Source organism: Symphalangus syndactylus, chromosome 10 (assembly GCF_028878055.3).
Source record: "Symphalangus syndactylus isolate Jambi chromosome 10, NHGRI_mSymSyn1-v2.1_pri, whole genome shotgun sequence".
NCBI lineage: Eukaryota > Metazoa > Chordata > Mammalia > Primates > Hylobatidae > Symphalangus > Symphalangus syndactylus.
Window position 1 is genome coordinate 97,154,731 of NC_072432.2, and position 26,254 is coordinate 97,180,984.

Genomic DNA, 26,254 nt, shown 5'->3' on the forward strand with positions numbered 1-26,254 from the left:
TCTCTAGTGGATCATTCCCATCAGCATATAAACGATGATGGGAATTTCTCAACTTAAAAAAATACACAAAAAGAAAAGAAAAGAAAACTTCTCAAAAGCATCATCTCTAGTCATTGTCTCTTCTTTCTCACCTTCCATTCATACTTCAACCCACTCCAATCAGCTTCTGACCCCACCATGACACTAAAACTGCTCTAGCTGAGGACACTAATGCCTTCCACATTGCCAAATCAACGGTCACTTCTCTGTTTTCATCATACCCGGCCAGGCAGCATGATTTAACCCAAGAGAACATTAATATCGCTCTTTAAAAATGCTCTCTTCTCTTGGCTTCCACAGCACAGTATTTCTGACTTTTCTCCTACATCACTGGCTCTCTGCTGACTTCTCCCCCTCCCTACCTCTAAACACGCAATGCCTCAATTCCAAACCACCTTCTCTTCCTTCTCTTTGCCAACTCTGCAGTATACAGTGTTAATGCTAACGCCTCCCAGATCTGCAACACCAGGTCTAACCTCTCCTCAACAAACACTAGATATGACTATTCAACTGTCTCCTTGGATATCCAGTAGGCATTTCAAATTTAACAAGTCCCAGAAAAACCATCTGATTTCTTTCCCTGAAATGTGCCCTTTCCCCAGTCTACCATTTTCCTCTCTTACTCTCACCATCCTCTCACTACTTCCCCAAACTCCCATACCCAGTCTCTTAGCAAATCCAGCAGACCTCCAAAATAAATCCCAAATCCAACCAGTTCTCTTTGCCTTGACTAGAATCACCAAGCCCAAGCCACCACAATCTTTTATTTGGACAAACATGAGAGTTGCCTAAGTGGTGCCCCCGCTTCCACTTTTGGCCCTCCTACAATCCATTCTCCATCAAGCAGTGTGATATTTGAAACATATTCTTTAGGTTACTCACTCACTCCCCTCCTCCAATACCACACCATTTCACTTAGAATAAAATTATCTTTCTATACTACAGTCTACAAAGCCCTACTTAATGGTCTCTCTGATCTCTTCTCCTTCCATTCCCCCAACCCCGGTCAGTGTTTAGTTTTTTTTCATTCGTCAACTGTGCCACATCATGTTCAAGTTTAGGGCTTTTGTCTGGAATGTTACGCTCCTAGAGATCTTCAATGGCTAGTGCCTTTATCATTCAGTCTCAGCTCAAATATCACTAACTCAGAGAAATCTTCCTTGACTATTCTATCTAAAGCACATAGTTCTGCTACCATATTCTATTTCTCCATTTTGTTTCTTTGATAGCACTGATAATTATCTAAATTTCTGTTCATTTTTAATTCAGTGTTTATTTTTTGGTTCCCTCATTCTTGAGGCCCAAGAACTTGTTGATCTTCAAGATCTTAAACAGTGACTGTCATACAGTAGACAGCTGAGAAACATTTGTTGAAGGAATATTAAATAACCTAAAAAGTCTAGTTTTGAAGTTTTGAAGTCCTTTGATACTCTAGCTCAAAGGACATACACAAGTACAGGCACTGAAATCAATACACTAGTTCCCTTATGCAGTCAGTTGGCATAAGGGAAACAGCATTGCCCCAAGAACCATAAAACCAATATTCCTCTCTTACTCTGCTACTAAGTGGCTGTATGACTTCAGACAAATCACTCAATCACAGCTTTCCTGATGAAGGTTTGGACTAGATAAACTCAAGTATCTTTCTGCTTATCAACTTTAAAGGCCATTTAAACCAATATATTTTAGAGAAGTCTATTAGAAACCTAAGAAGTACCTATAAAAAAAAACTCAGTAAACAAATTATTTATAAAATTAAAAAAAGAAAACCAATGGAATAGTACCAGTAAGATACTTATTAAATCTGTCACTGAAAGATTTTTTTAAAAAATAAAGTTACCACTTAAACAGAATAAACAAATTTATGTCCACCTCAAGTCAGAATCGAGGAATCTCACCTTTTAAATGATTGATTTAATTAACTGCCTAAAATGGGTTAGTCCTTACAAATAAACCAGGTTCCTAAGAAAAATAATCTATATCTGAACCTGTTCATCTGTTTTCCTCTTCCTCCAAAGACTAGTTATTCCTCTTCTCATCCAAAGTTCATCCATATACCTGTGCTCTCTCCACCCCATTCCCTCTTCTCCCTCCAGGACACTGTCTAGCAATTCTATTTTCATTACTTTCAGCCTTCTTGTTCTTCAGCCTCTCCTTTTTCTTTGACATCTCCCTTCTGCATAATTTAGACTTTTTTTTAAACGAAAGTCCAACTAAGTCACAATATAGGACCTAAAATACAAAAAATTTGGAATTAGATCATAATAATTCTCTACTTAATAAATATGCTCCATAATAAATATGCTCCATATCTAATTGGGAGAATTTGAAACACTAACTGTCCCTGAACGTGTTTCTGTTTCATTCACATAAGTGCAGTTTTGAGAAAACAATATTATACAAATTTACACATATTCTACTTCCCTCTCCCTTTTAAGAGAGAGACAATGAGGTTATTTTGAAGAATCCAATGAACCTGACATTATCAGATATTTATCTAGAATAAATAAAAACATAAGTTCTATGTAATATGAAAAAATGTACCAAGCATCCTTTCCTATAAAAGCAGTTATCATAATCTGTACTTCTTAAATATCCACCACTGACTGAAGTTCAAATAAACTTTGCTGAAAGTTAATTCATCTAATCAATGCCCGGCTCAACAATCAATTGTACAAATATGTTAAGTCAGCTACTGTAACTCCAAACTATAGTAGTGATTAATTGGCACTTTATAAACAACATAATCAAAAAGGAAGTAATGGTTACAGATATAATAAGAGTAATGTTGTACCTATTATATCTCTAAGCATAAAGAGAATATGTTAAGAGCCACACTTTATATCAAGCTACACAAAAAGACAAAAGTGAAGAACTTTGGAAGATTGTACTTGCTTGTGTGTGATATTTGTTCAGGGCCTCATGAACTCTAGCCAATTCTGGTATATAAATGAGCATGTGCCTTAGACCAAAAAAAAAAAAATCTATTGCCCAATTTCTTGAAAACTTATTCTATAAACTGCTTTCAAGTGTTCCCTTCAACTCACAGCCTAAACCTGCAACTTGCATACTTCTCTACTTCTTGTTTAGAACCTTGAAGAACACTAACAGGCTGGGTGCAGTGGTCATGCCTATAATCCCAACCTCCTTTGGGAGGCCAAGGTGGGCAAACTGCTTGAGCACAGGATTTCGAAACCAGCCTTGGCAACATGGTGAGACCTCATCTCTACTAAAAATACAAAAAATTAGCTAGGCGTGGTGGTGCATGCCTGTGGTCCCAGCTACTTGGGAGGCTGAGGTGTGAGGATGGCTTGAGTCCAGGGGATGGGAGTTGCATTGAGCCGAGACTGTGCCACTGCACTCCAGCCTGGGACAAAAGAGCAAGACCCTGTCTCAATAGTAAAGAAAGAAAAAAAAAAAAAACCAAAAAACCACTAATATTAAGTGCCCAAATCATATCACTGCTTTTCAATCCCACCTTATTTAACCACTCTTCATTATTTGACAACACTAACCTTTCCTCAGCTCAGGTAACCTTTTATGAGGGTTTTTCTTATACTCCCTCTTTTGGGCTTTTTATCCACTAACCACATTTTAAACGTGAGGAAACTTTTGGTATCCACAGACCACTTAATTCATCATAAAGGTAAAGGACAAATTCTAGTTTTTTTTTTAATGTTGTCATTATAAAACAATAAAAACATACAAAGAAACAAATGAGTTTCTCAACATTGTTTGATGGTATTATTTACAAAGTTTCTCAACTTATCTATAGCCCGTTTAATGACAGCCAACCTTAAGGAGAATCAGGTTCTAAACCTGCAGTAAATATGGTAGATTACTGTTTAACATCCATTTCAACCTCCTTCAGTGTATGTCTTCCTGTGCTGCAGAGAAGAGAAAGTTAAAAAATACATTTCCCAGCCTCTCTTGTGGCTAGAGTTGTAAATGTGATTTAAGTTCCACCAATCAGATGCACTCACTAGAAATTTTAAGGACAGAAGAGAAGGGAGGTTGAGTTTGGGCTGCTTTACTAGCAAACATTGTCATGGAGATGTTCATGTCCTGCAGCAGTATTTGTAGAAGTCCTAGTATCCAGTCACAGATTTCATGAATATTAAGAAAGGTACAAGGCATCCATTCTGCAGTACAGGTTGTGGTAGGCAGAGCTTGGCTCTAGGGCCAGCAACGACAAGGGCTTACTGATGAAGGTGGCTGCTTGCTAATGGCTATTTCCTAATAGTAGTAGACTCCTGATCATGGCATAGTCTACTACTATTGGCAAGGTTCTATGGCAAGGTTCTAAGACAGGCATCTAAAAGCTACAGTTTCACAATTCTGCAAAAGCCTTTCTGATCCTAAAAGAGGCAATAACCCTCTTGGTGGCCTAGATGCAACGTGGCTTTTTCTAGATCTAGAGTCTGTTTCTTCAGTCTTGTCAACAATTCTATAAGCCACTTAAAATTTTTTTATTAAATCTCTTTCTGCTTAAACTAACTAGAGTTGATGCTGTCACCTAATCTCACTTCTTTTCTAACCTTTGTTTCCAACAAATTAGAAAATCCCACCTTGAGTTACTGGTCATCATGGTTGGGTAAATCCACCAGCTACACGTGGCTATCTGGATCAAACATGGAATCAGAAATTACAAAGCAATTTTTCACTGAAAATTATTTTCATTGTTCCATCAGAAAGTGAGTTGAATAGCGGCACACTTAAAAAGGGAATCCTTTAACTTGGGAAATGGATCTTAACTCTATATATAGTTGTTCTACCTTCACAAAATATTTCTTCATCTTCTGTAGCATTTGGATAAAATTTTAAAAATATATTCAATAATACAGTATTCATATTTTCATGAACTTGGAATGCCAAATTCTTTTTTTTTTTTTTTTTTTTTGAGACAGGGTCTTGCTCTGTCACCCAGGCTGGAGTTCAGTGGCACAATCATGGCTCACTGCAGCCCTGCCTTCCTGGACTCACGTGATTCTGTCACCTCAGCCTCCCGAGTAGCTGGCACTACAGACACACACCACCATGCCTGACTAATTTGCTTTGTATTTTATGGAGAGACAGGGTTTTGCCATGTTGCCCAGGCTGGTCTTGAACTCCTGGGTTCAAGAGATCTGCCTGTCTTGGCCTTCCAAAGTGCTGGGATTATAGGCGTGAGCTACCATGCCTGGCTGGGAGTGCCAAATCCAAATTCTTAACATTCAAATCATGTGTACCATTTTGGGTGCTTCTATTTTGTCCTTAAATTCACAAATCATAGTTTGACCCTAAATTAATAAGAAAATATTCAAGAAATTCAATATATTGCTAAGATACGACACAAGAAAGCCAGCTGAAATAATAAAAATGGTTTTTACTTGCATTTGAATGAAAGGAAGAAATGTTTTTATAGTTCATCCCTCATTTCAAAAATTCTGTGCATGCAGAGTCCTGCAATATGCAAAAGCAGACACTTGTCCTACAAGGCAGATACATTGTTCCCACAGCAAAGAGTATAGATTTTTGACTGTATGTACAACTGTCACTATTTCCTTCAACAATAAATCAAGATCAGGAGGTATATCAATGACAACCAACTGTTCCTCTATGAAGAAAGGAGGTTGACATTTAAGCACAATTTATTTTATTCTGTAACATCTTTTCTTGTTGATTCATAACTGGTACTCCTTAAGCACTTTTCTAGTGTACATTACGACTTACAACATAACTGTTAACTAATTTTTTAAAGTCTTCTTTCTTAAAGGGTGGATTTTCAAAGACAAACAGAATAATCTTCCACTGTGCATTTCTTCTCTTTCACAAATGTACTGCAAGTATGCCAAGAACATTTTCCCACTATACATCCATGATTTTGTCCAAACATAAAATGAAATATCCTCTTGCCCACATGTGATAGTAATTGTTTTTCTACATCATATTTTTCTAAATCATACATATCTTAAATAAAATGCTGTGTTTAGCTTTGATACTCAACCTTCACATTGTTGCTAGTTACCTTTTTAATACACACACACACACACACAGAGACACGTATTAATAAATATAAATAAAACATCCCTTGCTCAGAAGTCTTCAATGGCTCACACTATCTACCACTGTCCACTTGGAAGGACAAAATCTAAAATTCCTTAGTCTGGCACAAAAACCCTCCATCCCTCCATGATCAGGTGCTATCTACTACATGTTCAGCCTCATCTAGTTCATCTTTACCCCCACAAATTATGCTGTAGCAGTACTATACTTTTAGTTCCTTGAACACACTGTTCTCTCATTCCTCTGTGTATCCACAATGCTATTTTCTTTGTATGAAACGCCCTACCTGTTTTTCTCTCCAAAGAGCTCTGCTTAAGGGCATCTTTGTAAAGTCTTCCTCAATTCCTAGGCAGTCATGTCACTCTTTCCCATGTGTTTCTACTGTACCTTGCATCTCTACTACAGTGATCATATTGTTTTGTACTTGTTGCATTTCATTCAACAAATATTTACTAAGTGCCTAAACACACGAGGCACTGTTCTAAGTGCTGGGGATATAACAGTGAATAAAAACAGGTCTCTGCCCATACGAAACTGTTGTACAATATATACAGGGACAACAAATACCACAAACTCTTAAATAAGCATATAGTATTTATTGCCATGGAATAAATAAATATGTATTGCTATTCAAGAAAACAAAGCAAGTTAAGAGAGTTAGGGAATGGCAGGCCCAGAGGGTAGAGACAGGGAGGAAGTCAATGTTATTTTATATAGGGAAGCAGGGAAGGCCTTTCAATTAAAATATTTAAGCAGATACCTGAAGGAAGTCATTGAGGGTATAAGCCATACAGTTATCTGGGGAAGGAGATGGACAGGCAGAAAGAATAAAATGTGCAAAGGCCCTGAGACAGGATAGTTTGGCACACCGGAGGAGTAGCAAGGAGGGCAGTATGGCTATAAAGCAATAAGCGAAGTGGGGAGAAGGAGGAGATAGTAAGAGATGGAGTAAGGGTATGGGAGGAGGCAGGTTAAATAAGGTCTTACAGGCACTGGAAAGTCTTAGGCTTTTTTTGTGTGTGAGATGGTAAGGTTTTGAAGGATTTTGAGCATAAAAATGGTAAGATTTTTTGTTTTAAAATCAATGCAGAGGGGAAAGGTAGAAGCAGGTGACTAGATAGGAGGCTACTGTAGTAATCTCGATGAGCAAAAACTTGCAGGTCAGGGGAGGCGCAGAGCAGACACGGGTCTGGAGAGAATGGGTCATTTGGGCATGTATTTTGAAGATGGAGCCAACAGGATTTACTGTAGGGTGTGAGAAATAGAGTAGTCAAGAATGACTTTCAAGAGTTTTAGTCTGAGCAGCTGGATGAATACAGATGCTATTTCTAGAGACACAGCCTCTTGTTGGGACCACGTTCAAGAGACCGTATTGAATATTAAATATGAGAGGCCTTATATATCCAAGTGCAGACAATCTGTCCAAGGACAAAGGGTCCTGGATAGAGATAAAATTTGAGAATCATCAGTAAGTACATAAAATTTACAAAACCAAGAGACAATACAAAATCACAATGGGAGCAAATATAGAAAAGAAATTTGAAGACTGAGCCTCAGGGCTTTCTAATGTTTTCAGGTGGTAAAGATGAGACACAACCAAGCAAAGGCAGTTTGGTTGTCTCTTCACTAAACTATAAACTTCTTGAGGAAAGGGACCAATTCTTAGCACCATCCTTAGCATATAATATATAATGAAACAGCTGCTGAATAAGTATCAATATGTATGTATATAACTTTGGCATGGGCAAAAAAAAGGTTCCAATACCACATCACAAACCATAAAATTGTATGTAAGCTTCTTTTTTCCATTTCATTTAAGTTGATTTATGTCAACTGCTCCAGAGATTTTTTAAAAAGTCTCCTGTATACAGTTACCAAGAGCACTTAAAGAATCTTTATTGTATTAATACAGAGACGTTTTGAAAATAAACCAGTGCTGAAGTTCATACATTCAAATACTTACTGAGTACCTACTAAGCTGCTAGGATATGACAGTGAGCAAAACAGACAAAAAGTCTGTGTCCTTATTAGGCTAACACACATGGAGAGATCAACAACAAATAAGATACATAAGTAAAAATGTATGGCCTAATACTAATAAGTATGGGCACCACAAGAAATGAGGTAGCTCAAGGAAGGCTTCATTGAGAAAGTAACTTCTGCATAAATACCTGAAAAAAGAGGAGAGAAATGTAACTATAGAAAACAGCAGCTTTTAGACATTGTTAAAAAGTAAATAGTTTAAAGCGCGAAGATAAACACCATCAAATCAAAACTGTTAAGATTAACAGAAATGGAAAAACAGCTAACTCTCTATGTACAAGATCAATGATTCCATGTAACAGTCATCAGACAGTTAATTCAAATCCTACCATATAAATTTTATCTAGGACAAAAATTCCAATATCAGGCTACTATCAAAGGTAGAGATTCTGGTGTATATGCTTCTGTTCATGTATGTGAGTATGTACATATGTGCCTATGCAGACGTTTGAGGATTATGTGCATGCATTTATACCTGAAGGTTTGCATGTATGTTTCTTTATGTCCTAGGGGAGGACACTACAGGGATAAGACAGAAGATAAAGATTTACTAAGTAGTTAGATGCTCCAAGACAGCATTAAATATTTTCTCAAATGTTTCATTTGATCGGTACAACAACCCTGTGAGATAAGCATTATTATTCCCTTTCATAAATTAAGAAAAAAAAATTCAGTTACATAGCTGGTAAGGTTATTTGGCATAAATCAAACTCCAAAGCCTAGAGTCTTTCCATTCAACTCTTAAGGTCTTTCTGAATACAGCAGTGCTGAGAAACTATTCCTATCTGAAAGAGATGTAGTAGGTCCAGGTCTACTTCAAAGGTTACCTGAAGTACAAGGGTAGGAGCCAACATGGGTCCCAGTAGGATTAATCCCCTAGAAAAACTGCAAAGGGCCAGGGTCCTGGACAAGATGATCCAAAGTTAAGGATTATTTGGGGTGAGAGAAAGCCAAATCATAGTAATAGCTACCACTTACTGAATAAATTAATACATGTATTACACACAGATTTTTCATTGACTTCATATATATTATTTTACTTAATCTTCACAATAACTCTTCTGAATGATATATATTTTCAAAATACAGAAATTGGGGATAGGAGGATAACATTCCAGGAGGAAGGCATAACATGAACAAGTTCTGGAGGGGGGCAACAAGAAGAGCACCATCGAGGAGGCAGTGAATAGTATAAACTGACTATAGCATAAAGAGAGATGAAGGGGGAATGAGAGGGAAAAAGATTATAAAGGACAGGTAGTATCAAACAGAGAACCTAAATGCCAAGCTAAGGTTTAACTGTATTCAGTAGGCAACAAGGGTCGCTGAAAGTTTCCGTGTGGTTCATACTTCAGGAAAAGTACTCTGATAGACTGAAGAGCCTACATTAAGGTAACAAAGGGAGATGAGAGGAAAGAAAAAATAGAAGAGATACTATGGAGACAGAATCCACAGAATTTGGCATTAACTGGCTTGAATGACTCAGGATATAATGTTTTAATACAGATCGAATATCCCTTATCCGAAATGCTTAGGACCAGAAGTATTTCAGATTTCAAATGTTTTTACATTTTGAAATTTTGCATTGTATATACTTACCAGTTGTGCATCCCAAATCTGAAAATCTGAAATGCTCCAATGAGTATTTCCTTTGAGAATCATGTTGGTGCTCAGTTTTGCATCCTGGAGCATTTGGGATTTTGGACTTTGAGATTTGGAATGCTCAACCAGTAATAGAAATATCAACCTCAACAGAACAGTAGAACTTCAGGTGATGAAAAGATATAAAATATGCACATTTTGTCATTTGCATTCACAACAACAACAACAACAAAAGAAAGAGAAAGAATGAATCTAATGCACATGTAAAAATATGATATAGTCTCTGGTATTGACTAGTTTAGAGTAAAATTAAAATGCTGTTGTGCCAATCTAATTACACATAAATAAGACAATCCTATATAATGGTAATATATCATAAGGTCTTTGAAATTTTCTTCTAAAGTTTAGCTTCAATTTTTGCAATATGATAAAAGGTATGCATAATTATAAAAACATATACATACTAGTATAGTATAGCAAGTTAAATGGATGCATTACAGAGGCAGACATCTGCGTTTCAAAATGAACTTTGCATTTAACTATCTGTATGTCCTTACTCTCAACCTCTTATGTAAAAAGAGGTAACTATAATGCTTCAAGATTGTTGTGAGCATTAACTAAGGCAAAGCGCTTGGCACAATGCCTACGACAGAGTAAATATTCAATGGATAGTAACTATTAGTGCCCTTTCTTGGCTAGACATTCTTAAAAATTAGCATCTATATACAAATTCCCTTCATCCAAGCCATTAGCTCCTGCCAAAAATAACCTGTAATATAAGAACTGGGTATAACAGAGGAGGTTATTTTTTAAAATGAGTCCTTTGTTACAAAATCAATGCATTTCTATTATAGGAAATACATGGAAACATGTCCAACCTTCATACCTCAAGCTCCACATCTCTAAAATGAGGATACAAATCTGGGGTTGGCTAGCCAGAGATTTGTTTGGCCTGCACCAAATTTAAAAAATAATTTGTGACCATCTAGAAACTGAGAGCTAACAATAAATAAATTTTAATTTCTGGTTTCTCTTTAATAATCAAAATCTGGCAAAATGATTTTGAGTGGAAACTGCAGACAGGTGTATCTTACTAAATCATAATAAATCTCTGCTGGGCTTTACTGCATTATACCTGGTCTGTGTATATTTGAGTTTGCAACTCCTTAGCCAGTTAATCTTCTAGGTTCTCCATAGCTCTAAAATCTGAGAGACAAAAAAAATAAAAAATAAAAACATAAAATCTGAGAGACAACACTTGAAATTTAAAAAGCACAGAATAACACTGATTTCTAATGTTTTACGGTAGTACTACTTATTGCCAGTTTAACCTGATGAACACTACAAGAACTGGATATACATGTAGGTACGAATACTCCAGTACATTTCTATCAAATAAGTTATCCATTAAGAAAACTATGAAAAGATACTTTATGGGTATCACTACTGCTCGTGTTAGAACCAACACTTAACTGAGCACAAAATGCCAGGCAGTACACCAAGTCATTTAACCTTTTCACAACCATGCTATATGATTAGTAAAACTACTATTCCTAATTCATAGACAAGGAAGCTGAGGCTCAGAGAAGTTAAGTGATTAGTAGAAAAGCAGCAGAAAACCATGCTTTAAACATGCTACCTTAGCCTTTACCATTCAATCAGTTTTCACACACTTAAAAAATATTTTGTATATAATAGATCTTACACAAGAAAAAAACACTCCCATTGACTTATCTTTAACAGTTCTGAACGGAGAAAGGAAGAGAAGAACTGTCTTTATCACACGACCTTCCAAAGAGTCTCAAATTTATCCCCTTCAGAGTACATCAGATTGCTGCAGTGTATGAAAAAAACAAAAATAAAAAAAGGAGGGGGGAGTGTCAAGAACTACTGAAAAGAGAAAAGTTATGTAGCTGTTATTTCCTTCCTTAGTGGCTCCTTAATTGTCATCTTGAAAACACCACTGGAAGGTTACACATTTGTGATATTAATCAGACAGAGAATGAGAAATGGTACCAATAGGCATATGGTGACTGCTGGAATATCTACCAGTAAGCAGAGTTTTCCAATGCATAAATTAACATGGTGAAATAACTCAGTTGTCAAGCAATTTTCCTCACTCCTGGCAAATGACTTGTATCTGTAAAATAATCCAAGATTCTATAATCCCACTCGATTGGTAATCTTTAAAAAAATTAACACATTGGCCGTGCGTGGTGGCTCATGCCTCTAATTCCAGCACTTTGGGAGGCCAAGGTGAGCGGGTCAGGAGATCGAGACCATCCTGGCTAACATGGCGAAATGCTGCCTCTATTAAAAACACAAAAATTAGCTGAGTGTGGTGGCGCACACCTGTAGTCCCAGCTATTTGGGAAGCTGAGGTAGGAGAATTGTTGAACCAGGGAGGCGGAGGTTGCAGTGAGCTGAGATTGCGCCACTGCACTCCAGCCTGGTGACAGAGGGAGACTCCATCTCAAAAAAAAAAAAAAAAAAAAAAAATCAACACATTAAATAACTCCTACCAGAAATCTGGTTCTGCCTAAGGACAAGGCACTATGATAAAATGAGGTAGTACCAGTGAGCAAACACTTGAGTGGGCACAGGACTCCAGGAATATGGCTAGCTGAGACTCAGTGAAGCAAAGAACTGTTTTTTCGTGTGTGCGTGTGGCTATAAAACCTGAACTATATATAAGTACAATTCCACATAAATAAGACAATCCTACGTAGTGGTAATATATTATAAGGGTTTTTGTGGGTATAAAACCTGAACTATATATAAGTACAATTACACATAAGTAAGACAATGGCTGACAAGATAAAGTCAAAGTAAACGCATAAATACCACTGCAACTCCCAGTGGTAAAGTCTACAGAACATAATCAGGGGTTAGTTGCTGCATGGAAGTCATGTGCACAATAACTATCGTACAGTTATCTACATTGCTATCATATTAATCACTTCTGACTGAAGCTTAGTCTAGAACAAGAAGTTAGGAAACTACTATACACGAAAAGGCAAGTTTCACAAGGTATTGCCAGGAAGTGTCTATGAGTTATATAGATACGTCACCAAGTTGCGGGCAGGATCTTCCTGTGGTTTGCCTTGCCCACTTCCGGTTTCAGTTTTGAACGTGTGCTGATCTACAAGCTCCCTACAGACCCCTTCTTCAAGTGGCAAACCAAACTCTGAAGTACATATGGCAGGAATCTCTTCTGGGCTAAGCCAATGGTACCTATAGCTACAAGAAGCTTAGCAAGGCTACTAAGGTGACCAAGACAGCCTGGTATGGCAAACAAAAGGAAGGCAAAAAGCCAGGTGCTGGCAGAATTCAGGGCTACATGGACAGGCTATATATGGGATATGGCTGTTATTTCTGGTGACAGCATCCAGCGAGCCAAAATAGGATTCATATTGATCTTGGCCCCCCCCACAAAAAAAAAGACACCTAGACTCATAAAGAAGTTACACCCATGAGCATATAAAAGTGTGTATGTGTATACCTGTGTGTGTGTATGTATGTGTGTACACATATTCAAGAACCACTCAAAAGTACATACAAACCCACATAAGCAGTTAGGCAGCTAAAATAATTACATTCATGAACCCCCAAAACAGGCCAGAAGATAAATTCTTATAGCATTCAAACATCATAATTTTATTGAATATCCATTACATTGGGCCATAGCCAATTTAGGAGTAATTATCAACTTCTTGACAATATAAATGTACTCATCAATTCCTTCCAATATATCATCTGACAGGCAGCTTTGTAGAGAAAGGGATGTGGGCTTTGGTAACATAAAGACTTTCTGAAAACTCGGCTCTGCTCCCTTACAGTCCTGAGCAAATAACCTCTGTTGCTTCTTCTCTAAAATAGGAATAATGATCTTCTTCATGTAATTGGAATACATGAAATATTTTGCAAAGTATCCTAACACAACATCTGGAAACCAGTAAATACTCAATATAACGTTAGTTCACCCCATCTACCAAGAATATTTTATATAAAACTGTAAAATTCCAAACTAAAATTCTGTACCACTCACACAAATGTCATATTTTAAAGGATCAAAATTTTTCAGACCCTTTTTACCACATTTCTCTGAAACAATGTATTAAATTTTTAAAAGTTTTTCTAACATAAACAATTAGTCAAACAGGTAAAGTATATAAGAATTTGCTGTATTATTCTTTTTTTTTTTTTTTTGAGACAGGGTCTCACTTTGTCACCCAGGCTGCAGTGCAGTGGTGTGACCTCAGCTCACCACAGCCTCAACCTCCTGGGCTCAAGTGATTCTCTGGCCTCAGCATTCCAAGTATTAATAGCTAGGGCTAAAGACACACCGCTATGCCTGGCATTTTTTTTTTTTTCGTTTGTAGAAACGGGGTTTTGCCATGTTGCCCAGGCTGGTCTCAAACTCCTGAGCTCAAGCCATCCACCCCCCTCAGCCTATTCTTACAATATGTAAGTCTGAAATTATATCAAAAGTTACCAATAAAACTTAACAGAAAAGTTGACTTTATTTCTTCTATAGCACTCAAAATGTTACAAAACCTAACATTTGATTACTCTTGTTTTTGCAGATAGGATAGTCTTCCAAAGTAGAGTAACAGAGACTGCCACAGCTTAAGATTAATACCGTACCAAGTTCATTTATATAAACAATTACTTTTGATAACATATAAATATACTCCCTATAGGAAATCAAACCATTACAGGTAAGGCTAACTCCCCCCTTTTTTAAATCATACTTTAAGTTCTAGGGTACATGTGCACAACGTGCAGGTTTGTTACATATGTATACATGTGCCATATTGGTGTGCTGCACCCATTAATTTGTCATTTACATTAGGAATATCTCCTAATGTTATCCCTCCCCCCTCCCCTCTCTCCCCACCCCACGACAGGCCCCGGTGTGTGATGTTCCCCTTCCTGTGTCCAAGTGTTCTCATTGTTCAATTCCCACCTATGAGTGAGAACATGTGGTGTTTGGTTTTTTTGTCCTTGCGATAGTTTGCTGAGAATGATGGTTTCCAGCTTCATCTATGTCCCTACAAAGGACATGAATTCATCCATTTTTATGGCTGCATAGTATTCCATGGTATATATGTGCCACATTTTGTTAATCCAGTCTATCATTGATGGACATTTGGGTTGGTTCCAAGTCTTTGCTATTGTGAATAGTGCCGCAATAAACATATGTGTGCATGTGTCTTTATAGCAGCATGATTTATAATCCTTTGGGTATATACCCAGTAATGGGATGGCTGGGTCAAATGGTATTTCTAGTTCTAGATCCCTGAGGAATCGCCACACTGACTTCCACAATAGTTGAACTAGTTTACAGTCCCACCAACAGTGTAAAACTGTTCCTATTTCTCCACATCCTTTTCAGCACCTGTTGTTTCCTGACTTTTTAATGATGGCCATTCTAACTGGTGTAAAATGGTATCTCATTGTGGTTTTGATTTGCATTTCTCTGATGGCCAGTGATGATAAGCATTTTTTCATGTGTCTGTTGACTGCGTAAATGTCTTCTTGTGAGAAGTGTCTGTTCATATCCTTTGCCCACTTTTTGATGGGGTTTTTTTCTTGTAAATTTGTTTGAGTTTTTTGTAGATTCTGGATATTAGCCCTTTGTCAGATGAGTAGATTGCAAAACTTTTCTCCCATTCTGTAGGTTGCCTGTTCACTCTGATGGTAGTTTCTTTTGCTGTGCAGAAGCTCTTTAGTTTAATTAGATCCCATTCGTCAATTTTGGCTTTTGTGGCCATTGCTTTTGGTGTTTTAGACATGAAGTCCTTGCCCATGCCTATGTCCTGAATGGTATTGCCTAGGTGTTCTTCTTTCTAGGGTTTTTATGGTTTTAGGTCTAACATTTAAGTCTTTAATCCATCTTGAATTAATTTTTGTATAAGGTGTAAGGAAGGGTTCCAGTTTCAGCTTTCTACATATGGCTAGCCAGTTTTCCCAGCACCGGCTAACTCCCTTTATCCACCATTGAGGCAATCACTGTTATCTGTACAACTGTTCAGACCTCTTTTTATGTATTTATCCATCTACATGCAGAAAAGTAAAATGTTTTGAGATTTAAAAAAATACATAGGATACTACACATATTATTCTACAACTTGCTGTTTTTACCCAACAAGACATCCTGGAGTCCTTTCCTTTCATAACATAGATATACCTCATTCTTTTTAGTTGCTATAGAATATGTATATGAACATATTATCCATTTTCTGACCGATGTACATTTAAGTCGTCTCCAATTATTCTGTTTTACCAACAAGGCAACAACGAATATCTTTGTATATGCCTCTTCTCTAAATGTACAACTGTTGATGTAGGGCAAATAGGTAGAAGTAAAAATGCATGGAGTATAGACATTTAAATTCTTAATATATATAGCCAAAATGCTCTCCAACATTGCTTTATCAATTTAAACTCACAGCAACAATGAGGAAAATACTTATTTCCCTAAACCCTCACCAAAGACTAAGATAAACTTTCCTTTTTTTGTAAATTGATGATGTTTTAAAATTTTATTTCCCTGATTAATTTTTACTTTACCAATATTTTCACATTTACTGGACATTTGTATTTCCTTTCCTGTGAGATGCCTATTCGTAGCCTTTATTTTTCTAATGGCCTCTTGTTTTTAAGTCTGTATGAATTATTTATATAATCTGGACATAATAAATAGAGAGGCATAATAGCATAGTAGGTTAAGAGTTAACAGGATGGACTCTAGAGCCAACCTGCCCAGTCTGATTGATAGCTCCACCATTCACCAGCCATCTAACCTTGGTCAATTTACTTAGCTTAGCTATTGTGTATCTGTTTCCTCATAATGTGTAAAATGGGGATAATAATGGTATTTTTAGAGTTACTGTAAGGATTAGTTAATATGCATAAAGTGCTTTAAAACAGTGCCTGGCAAAGAATTAATACACATTTCCTTTGTCTGAAGGATACGCTGCAAATATTTTCTCCCAATCTCTTGTCTTTTAACTTTTGTTTGTAAGTCTTCGCTTACCTTTCCTCAAGCAGTTCTTTCTCAATTTCTCGACCATCAGACATTATGTAAGTAGATGAAACTTACAACTGACTGCCCTCGCTGGATCTCACAATCAACTTAAGAATAAATTCAGGCATCAGCCAAAGTATACAGATTTTTTTAATCTTTGCACAGGTTTTAAAATAATAGCTAACTTCCTTATAGCATAAAGCATTTTCTCACAAATCAACAAGACTATAACTCACCAGAAAAAAAAGGACAAAAGAAATAGACAAGTTCACATAGCACACCAAAAAAATGGCTCTTAAAAATATGAAGAGATCCTATAACTTAATTTCAAGACTTAGAAAAATTTAAAATTTAAAAATTAGGGCCGGGCGCGGAGGTTCATGGCTGTAATCCCAGCACTTTGGGAGGCTGAAGCAGGCAGATCACGAGATCAGGAGATCGAGACCATCCTGGCCAACATAGTGAAACTCCGTCTCTACCAAAAATACAAAAATTAGCTGGGCGTGGTGGCACATGCCTGTAATCCCAGCTACTCGGGAGGCTGAGGCAGGAGAATCGCTTGAACCCGGGAGGCGGAGGTTTCAGTGAGCCGGGATTGTGCCCTGGTGACAGGGTGACAGAGCGATCCTCACTCTCATTTAAAAGTGCAAATTAAAACTACAAATTAAATGTTCCTTTTTATTTCACAGATCAGTAAAGATCGAGAAGTTTTAAAATACACCCTACGTGGGTATAAAGAAATAGACATTCATACATTGCTGGTGAGAGCTTAAATTGCTATAGTTTAGCATTGTCTTTCCAAAATAAAAATGCACATATCTTTCAATTCACCAATTTAACATCTATCTAGAAATGTATCCTACAAAAAGACACTCATATTAAAAATGACATGCTTACAAGGTTATTCATTGTAGTAATGTCTGTAATAGCAATGACTGTTATCCACCTAAGTGTCAACTAACAGGGGACTGGCTAAACAAACTGTGGTACAGCCAAATGATGAAATATTATGCAGTTGTTTAAAAAATAAGGCAGATCTCTCTTTATGTGAATGTGAAAAATCTTCAAGCTATGTTGTTAAGTGTAAAAAAGCAAGATACAGAAAAATGTATATATTTTGCTATAATTTGTATGTTGGTGGAAGGAACGTATTAGTGCACATAAATTTATGTTTGTAAATGCTTAATTTCTGGAAGAACACACAACAAAAAGGATATAACAAATTGGTAATGCTTGCTTCTGGGGAGGGAATGGCTAAAAGATAATGAAAGGAAGGAATACTTTTCAATGTATATACTGTTTTGTACCTCTTGAATTTTGTACCAAGTGTTCATATTATCTAATCAAACAGAATTAACACATCAAATATACATGCAAACAAACTAAAATATCACTGTAACTACACCAACCTTTCTACTAGTACCTTTTAAATGATAGCACAGCAGGTTGCTTTCATTTAGGTAGGGTTTGTGGCTAATCTATTTGTGACAAAAGCAGAAATTCACCATCCTAGCTGCCCAACATCACCCCCTGTGGAACTTTTGAAACCCAGAAATTTTGACTTAGTAGGTCTGGGGTAGAGTCTAGGCATCATAATTTTTTTAGTTCACAGGTGATGGTGACAGACAGTCAGAACTGAAAATAGCTGAGGTAGACCATGGCACAAGTAATTAAACATCCAGGTTCAATCTCCACCTAGGTCATAACCATAGTTTCATCACTAATCCTAATCACTTCACAAAGTTCTTAAGAAGGAACAGTTGAGAGTGTGTAGACGGCACAGTGAAAATCTTATTACCACCTCTCAATATATAAACAGATAAGTAGTATAATCTCTGTGTATTAAATGTAGTACATTTGCAACATTCATAGTAATAAGTTAATCTCATATAGCATTCTAGAAAGAACTTTGATAATAGTGGACCAGTGCCGAACAGGCCATCAACTGTGTGACATTTGCTATCTCTGTTAGATTCTTCATTTGTAAAATGAAGGGCGAGAACCTTTATTTTGTCTACCTTCATGTTCTCTCCCTTCCAGCTTTAAATTTCTATAATTGTCTAAGAATACAGATGTCTAAAAACAGCTATTGCTTAGTATAGACTTTAGGATAAAATAGGATCTTTCATCCGATTCACAGCTTAGGCCCATTTCAGTCCAGTGGGTTAGTGTCTCTTAACAGACCCTTAGATATGTATTATGTGCTGCTGAATTAATTAACGGTCACAGGAAAAAAATTTAGAATTCAAACGCTCTTATCTAATAAATCTTAAATATTTTTAAAACAGTGAATCATGCAAAACAAGTGTACTAAATACATTTAAACACTAAAATAAAGCATCTGATGTACTGTCTTAAAGCAAATGGTTCCAGTTAAAAAGCAATAATCAAAATGGTAGAAGGGATGTTAAAGACCACATCCAAACCTCTAATTTTAGAAGTAAGGAAATATGGGATCAGCAAGGTTAAAGAATTTGCCCAAAGTCATTGTCATTAATGACAGGAAAACAAATTTGTCATTTATAGTTCTCTGTATGTGTACTGATACAAACTTTAACGTTTATCACTTTAGATAGGGGTCTTTGATGACTAAATTTACATACAAACCTAAAGAGATGCCATAAAAATGTCTTAATACACATAAAAAGCTTAACTTACATGAATATATGACTATACAACAAAATTTTGTTTGCAGTTCTCAAAAGAGAATAGAACTTTATTAGTAGCAAAAACATGTAATCTGATACTATTGTCAAATAATTTCATAAAGCACATTAACAAGGAAATAGGATTAGCAGCTATGATTAAAGGATAAAATGATGGTTTTATTCTGGCTATATTAGTCACTTAAGGATCTATTCAAAGAGTTCTAAGTTTTAAAAAAACAACTCTATGAACTCATTGAGGTTTACCTCCCGTCTTCCACAGAGCAAATGATTAGCAGACTGCTCTGTGAACTTTTACAAAGAACCCTTTTCTCCCCAGTTTCTATCCATCTGAAAGATGGATTCTTCCTCCATCCTAAATAACTCATCATCTCATTTCAAATATCTGATAAAAATGAACTCTTCGCATGAATACACCCTTTTTAATCTCTTCCACTCAACTTTACTGGATAGTCAATAAAATGTTTTCATTTATACTTCACAGAATTAAATAGACGGTTTTATTCAAACCTGTCACGTCAAATTAAAACACTTAATGTGTAAAGTATGAATATGAGATTTTCTTTTCCAAGCTCCAGGACCAATTAGTAACAATATTCAAATGCCCTAATAATAAGTAATCAGAGCATTAAGAAAAATTTAATCTTTTTCCTAATGAGGCAACTTTGGCATCAATTCAAACCTAAGCTTAGTGGGCACTGTGATTTTGAAAGGGATGAACTTCCTGATGCAGACTCATGCAGCTTTCTCTTAATACTAACACCTTCTAGTTTTTTTAGGTATATAATTTATAAAATACTTTCATACCTAGTAATTATCCACAGGATAACATTGCGAGGTAGGGTATATTCTAAAGGCCTATTCTGTTCTAGGCACTGTGATGACACTGGGATGATTTTTAAAAAATGAACAAGAATCAATTCTATCTTGAAAGAGCTCACTATCTAACAGGAGAAGTGAACAAATGATTTCTATGAAATGTGCTATAATAAGGAAATGAACAAGGAATTGTGATACCCCAGCAGCAGAAAGTCCTAATATCCTCTGGCCAGAGATGGCACTGGAAGTGTCTCAGAAGGTTTTGGGAAGGAGATCACATAGAGCAGGCTTCTGAGGGATGAGTAGGAGCTTCCTGACATAAAGATGGGGTGGGGTAAAGAAAGACAATCCCAAGCAGAGGGAACAACCTGTATACAATGGATAGTGGGAAAGCATCATTCCCATTTAAAAGATGCGGAAGGTAAGCTTCAAGATAAGTGAGCTGGCTAACGCCATATGAAGATTAATTAACAACGTTTAAAGAAGAATATAGGTCTTCAGATTTTAATCAGCTTTGTACACCTGGAAATGCCAGTACACGTTGGACAAGAACATCAGATAAAGATTAGATTTTATCTCCTACTTTACTCCTTCCTAAGAGATGGTCCGTGTATGACCCAGATCCTGGGGAGTGAGAAAGAGCGGGCAGAGATGAGGAGGGGCAGAGTAGGGAGGGAGGCTTATTTAAACCTCATAACAATCCTGTGAGATAGGTATTTTTACTATCCCCATTTTACATATGAGAATATGGAGGCCCAAAGACATTAACAAAAGTTGGAAATTAGGTGAAGATTCAAACCCAGGTAACTAACTTCTTCACCAGGCCTCTAAGCTCAAGCACTTAACCATATCCTATAGATCCTCCCTACTCTGTCAAATAACCCTAGGCTATTGTTGGTCTGAAGACATCAGAGAAACCAAGTGAGTTTTGGAACACAGGGTCCCACAGATCTCGCACTGTACCACACATCTGAAAATTCACACAAAATTTTCCCATTTGGCTCTCTTATTGATCTGGTATTCCTTGAATAGATAAGCCCACACATATGGTGGCATAGGTGCTCTCCGCAACACTTTTACAATCTAATGTAATTGGGTAAGAGGAAACTTAACAAGTGCTAATCAAAAAGGAGGTCACCAAATAACAGCATGAAGCCTGAAGATATATAAAGGAGGAAGCCCTAATCCCTCTTTTCTGCTTGAGTACTTTTTTTTTTTTTTTTTTTTGAGGGGAGGAGGGAGCATGCAAATGTGTTTCAGGTGTTCTAGCATACTTGCTACTCGCTACACAGGAGTTCAGACCAAAGAATGGAGTTGAGTACATCCCTAATTTCCTTTATCAGGGGTTCATATGACAACCTTAGGATATCAAACAACCAAACTCACCTCTTGAAAAAGTTCAAGGAAGCAGACAATTCAGAACTGTCATGGTTTCCTAGCGCAAACCGCAGCAAATTCAGGGTTGCTGACAATATTTTGTCTTATAGATGGATCTCGAATTCCCTGGGTTCATTTGAGCGCATATAAAACACCTGAAACACATTTGCATGCCCCTTCTTCCCTCCTCCCCAGCCCCCCAGCAAAAAACAAAGAAAAAAAAAGTACACTCAAGCAAAAAAAGGGTATCGGGGCTTCATCCTTTATATATATTGAGGTCTCATGTTGTTATTTTGTGACCTCCACCTTTTTGGTTACCATTTTTTGTTAAGTTTCGTCTTGTCCAATAGACAAATATCTGTCCAACTGACAGATATTTCACCTTGTGAAGTATTAAGGGGAAATAATTACAGGAATGAAATCCCTAAAGAAGGTTATGGACTATTATCTCTTGAACATTCAAGACACATAAACCAATCCATCCTCACTTTTTACCGGGGTGATTTGCAGTTAAAAGGTCCTATGCAAGTCTAGAAATAAGAAAATTTCTTCAGACTAATTTTCAGCCCCTACAGATCTCTAACTCTCCAGAAAAGACGCTCTCAATCAGTAGTATAAAATCTGCCAGCACATCTCCTAGTGGGCACTATCAGGCTTTCTTCCAAGGTTTCCTACTGTAGTGAAGAGAAAAGCTGACACGGTTACACCCTCCCCAAGCTGCTTAATATCTTGTCAGAACCACCACCGTCTCATTTCTGTGACCTTGGCACCTGCTAATGACTCTTCCAACCCCTCAGTCCCCACCCTACAAAACCCACATGTTAGTTTCAGGGAAACAGAAAACAGCATCTCTTCACAAGGTTCTGAATGTCAACCAACTGTGGATTACATCAGTTAAAAGGAGGACAAAGAAACGGGAAGGGAGCTTCTGTATACAAGTACACAAATACATTTTTTTCTAGAAAGCAGACACTCCATAATCTGAGCTATAAGATAAGCAATTTAAAAAGCAAGAAACTGACTAGGATAACAGATACAACACTTCAACTGTGGTTAAAGCAGTAATATCATTCCCAGCAGCTGGATGATCAATCTCCAAGCCAGGGTTGCTTTAAACCATAGAAACAAAGTGGTTTTTTGTTTTTCTTTTTTTTAATGTGTAGACCCAAGTTTCACTTACAAAACTGTTCTTAGTGGTCTTTGGCATGGGGCAGACAAAAGCACAGGACAACTAAGTCCTTCTGGAAACCCTAACCCTAAATTCCAAGATGTATATATGTAGTTCCATGGTAAAACCTGCAGTTACGTATCAGTGAGGCTCCAAAAGGCAATGCCTAGCATCAAGTGGCACTAAGAAAGTGGTAAAAGTCTGGAAAATCATATAAAGGGAGAAACTTTGGCCCATTTACACTTTTCCCAAATAGTAAATTAGATATATGCAAAAGTTGAAAATAAAATTTTCCCGTCAAATACAAGGTTACAGAAAAACAAAAAATAAAATTTAATCTGAATTCTGAAAAGATTTTATGCCCTAGAAAGTAACTTTAATTTTGGGAACTAAGATCTACCTCTGTGGTGTCACTTTCCAGGTTTTAAGAAGTGTAACCTCTTAAGAGCCCCAGGACTACCTCAGGGAATAAAAAGATAAGAAAAGTTAACATGTCTGCTTCTGAGGTTTCATTAAAATCCCAAATACGTGAACCACCTGAAAAGAGGAAAAGTGGGAGAATGTGAGCTCAATGGTATTGGTATTAGAGGAGAGGAAAATTTTACATCCTGCCCAGGAAAGAATTGTTAGCCATTTTAATGCAAGTCAATTTTCTTCAAAGTGAAAAGTACGCCCTCATAATTGAGGGTTATTTATAAGAAACATGAAGCATGTTTCCAATCTGAGAATACTGCATGAAGAAAATAATGCTAATTTTCGACAAATGCAAAAATAAATTTTATTGATCTCTCTTACAAACAGAAAACAAAAAGCGCTTCATCTAAATAAACTACTGTGAAAAAAAATTGCAACCTGACACCAAAGGGTCGTTTTTAAAACTAAAATGTTCAAATGACAGAACTCAAATGATCTGGCCACAGTAATGCTCGGACAACTCTGAGCAAAATTTCGTATTTAGTCAACTGGCAGGCTCGCTCACTAAAGTAGCAATTACACGCATGAGAAGGAAGGGAATTAAGCGGGCTGAGTGCGGGCTGGGTGATTGTGTTTTGAGACCTGCTCACAGGAAGCCACTACATCCTGCCTTTAGTCCCGCCTGTCACGCCGTCCCTCGATTCAAGTCCCCGCCGCAGCGAGGTGGGGCAAGTACAGGTGTCCCGCCGAGCTCCTCCCGGGGCGCTCACCCGCGAACAGCCCGCCCGGTAGCCACTCGGGCCCCAGGGCGGCCCGTTTCCTGCAGCTCAGGGCGCCTTTTTCAACCTCTCCCAGGCTCGCCGAGCCCAGGAAACGAACAGCCCCCTCCCCTCGGGCCAGCCCCACTTCCCGGCCCGCCACCTCCTCCGGCCGCGCCTCCGTGTAATTACTGCTCGGCTCCCACCCCGGGGCCGCTCCCCAGCGTCCGCAGCCGCGCGAAGGCCTGAGTCTGAGGGCGGCCGGAAGCTCCTCACGCCCCCGGACCGCGCCCCCGGCCGCGCCCCGGACTCCAGCGTCCCCGCGTCTAGGCCGCTCCCCACGACCGAGCCCCTCACGCCGGCGCAGCCCGGGCTCTCCCACCCCAGGCCAATCTCCAGCTCCCACTCCCTCCCGACAGCAGCAGCCCCGGCCCACGCCGCCCCGTCGAGGCGACGCCGCCCCCCAACACACCCCCTTCCAGCCTCAACCGCGCCCGGCCCAGGCCCCCTCCCGGGCCCGCGATCCCAGCGCAGCTCGGCGCCGCCACCGCCGCGCACCCGCCGCCCCCTCAGCCTCGCGCCCGGCGCGGCCAGGGCGTCCCCTCAGCCCAGCCCCCGCTTACAGATCTTGCCCCGCAGGCTCTGCAACACTCGAACCTCTCGACTGTCCTCGTCCCCGGCCTCGGGCTCCGCAGTTGCACTCGCCGCCGGCGCCTCGGAAGAAGCCGCCGCAGCAGCAAGCGCCGCCGCCGCCATGGTGCCGCCCGGCCCGTGCCGCAGCCCTGCCGCCTGCGTAGCCGGGCGAGGCGGAGCCCAGCGGCGGTCTAGGCCCAGGAGAGCCGCGCGCCTGGCCCCGCCCCCGGGCCTCGGCCTGACTCGCCCCGCCCCGCCCCGCCCCACCCGCCGCGGCCCCGTCCCCGCCCCACCCGGGTCTCCATTCACCGCCGTCGCCACCCCTGAGCCGGGATGCCCTGCCGAGAACCCGGCTTGGGGCGCTGGCTAAGGGTAGCTCCCAGTCGTGGCTCTGAGCGGCCTTAAAATCCCCACCAGGAGAAAGCCCCGGTCCTCCCGTGATCCCTAAATCCTCCCGGGAATTGGGCTCCCCCAATGAATAGACCTGCACGTCTCCTAACGCTCGCGGGAAATACAGGCCCTTCCCAATCAGGGAAACTCCCTGTGGGAAAAAAATAGAATGGAATTTGGCAGGTGGGTGGACCTCAAAAGTATCTTATTCAAAAGGAGGCAAGAGATGCATTTGAGGCTCTTCCAGTATTATCCAAATACTGCCCGCCATTAAGCCAAACTCCTCCCGCACAAATACTGTCTACTAGGACCACTTCTCTGCAAAAGCTGGTTCAAGAAAAGGACCAGCCACCCCCAACTCCAGCGTGAGTGCAGCGCCTGAGACCCTCTCAGAGAGAAATTCTGAAACATTTACCATCACTTTTGTATTTCAGGAACAGAAAAAGCAAAGAAGGGCTCCCCCCACCCCGCCACCACCACCACTACTGAAAGTTGGCTTTGTTAAAAAGTTGACTGACCCTAGGAAATGTGTAAATCTTTGACTAATTGTTAGCTTTATTTCAAGGGAACTCTTTACAGTGAGTAAACTGCATGAATAATACCCTGGTATGTGATGAGGAAGACAATTTCCTGGTGTTGAGGTTGTTAACTACGCTGCCCTAAGAAGGAAGAAACTGTGACTTAATCGGGCAGGGTAATTCTTTTCCAGGGCAACAACAGGAATAAGCCAGTCAGTCAACAAATATTTTTTGAGGGTCAGACATAGTGATGGCCTCAGACCTCAGAGACTACACAAAGATCAAGATGAAGAGAGCTCCAGCTCATTCTGGAGGCAGACACAGAAAAGGCCAGAGGCACTGGGAGATAAGAAATAGGACGGGGAAACCTGAAAACTGAAGACAAACGCGCCGCCTGTGCAAAGGCTGGACAGCCCCAGAGAATGGTCAGAGTTTAACATGGACCTGGCCAGCGAAGCTTCCAGTTCTGCCTGGGTTGCAGGTGACCCCTATTCCCACATGTGATCTTTACACCTGTTGGATAAAGTGAACCACCTCCTCTTATGTGAATGTTTTGCCGTCATTTCAAACATAAGTCCAAAACTTAATTACCTGTCTTCCTTTCCAAATCTGAGTTCACACCTTATACTGTTATTCAGGCCAGAAACTTTGACTTTTTCTTATCCCTTGTCCCAATGCTGTTTTCAGTTGCCACATCCTTCCGACTCTGCTGAAATCTCTTCCTTCCTTTCCATTCTCTGTCATTGCCC

The 26,254-nt window shown here is 39.0% G+C and overlaps 1 protein-coding gene across 3 annotated transcripts in view; it reads right to left on the reverse strand.

The window, feature by feature from the left end:
- Positions 1–24,831, reverse strand: part of RASA2 (RAS p21 protein activator 2) — a 128,917-nt gene extending 104,086 nt beyond the window's left edge. The window contains exon 1 of one of the 3 annotated variants that reach the window (XM_055295202.2): positions 24,588–24,831. In XM_055295202.2, the coding sequence (XP_055151177.1) occupies positions 24,588–24,720 (133 nt within the window). In that variant the 5' untranslated portion in view covers positions 24,721–24,831. The remainder of the gene's footprint in view (positions 1–24,587) is intronic. The other 2 variants (XM_055295204.2, XM_055295201.2) reach the window with 2 other exon arrangements.
- Positions 24,832–26,254: the final 1,423 nt, after the last annotated feature.